A 552-nucleotide genomic window follows, 5' to 3' on the forward strand; every position below is an offset into this window, starting at 1 on the left:
AATAAACCCAGCTAATGCCACGGAAAACTAGAGATTCCACCCAACCAACCTAGCTAATGCCATGGAAACTAGAGTATTCAACCCAACAACCCTAGCGAATGCCATGGAAATAGAGTTTACAACCAACAGCCCTAGCTAATGCCATGGAAACTAGAGTATTCAACCCAACAACCTAGCTAATGATGGAAAATAGATATTCAACCAACAACCCTAGCTAATGCCATAGAAAACTAGACTATTCAACCAACAACCCTAGCTATGCCATGGACATGGAAACTAGAGATTCAACCCAACACCCTAGCTAATGCAATGGAAAATAGAGTATTCAACCCAACAACCCTAGCTAATGCCATGGAACTAGAGTATTCACCCAACAACCCTAGCTAATGCCATGGAACTAGACAGTATTCAACCCAACAACCCTAGCTAATGCCATGGAAACTAGACAATTCAAACCCAACAACCCTAGCTAATGCCATGGAAACTAGAGTATTCAAACCCAACAACCCTAGCTAATGCCATGGAAACTAGACAATTCAACCCAACAAACCC

General features: G+C 42.2%; 1 protein-coding gene across 1 annotated transcript in view; it reads right to left on the bottom strand.

The window, feature by feature from the left end:
* The window catches only part of LOC120055358 (CUGBP Elav-like family member 5), a 41,523-nt gene extending 41,460 nt beyond the window's left edge, over positions 1-63 (bottom strand). The window contains exon 1 of the mRNA XM_039003227.1: positions 50-63. Coding sequence (XP_038859155.1) covers positions 50-63 — 14 coding nt within the window. The remainder of the gene's footprint in view (positions 1-49) is intronic.
* Positions 64-552: the final 489 nt, after the last annotated feature.

This window comes from Salvelinus namaycush, chromosome 11 (genome assembly GCF_016432855.1).
Source record: "Salvelinus namaycush isolate Seneca chromosome 11, SaNama_1.0, whole genome shotgun sequence".
NCBI lineage: Eukaryota > Metazoa > Chordata > Actinopteri > Salmoniformes > Salmonidae > Salvelinus > Salvelinus namaycush.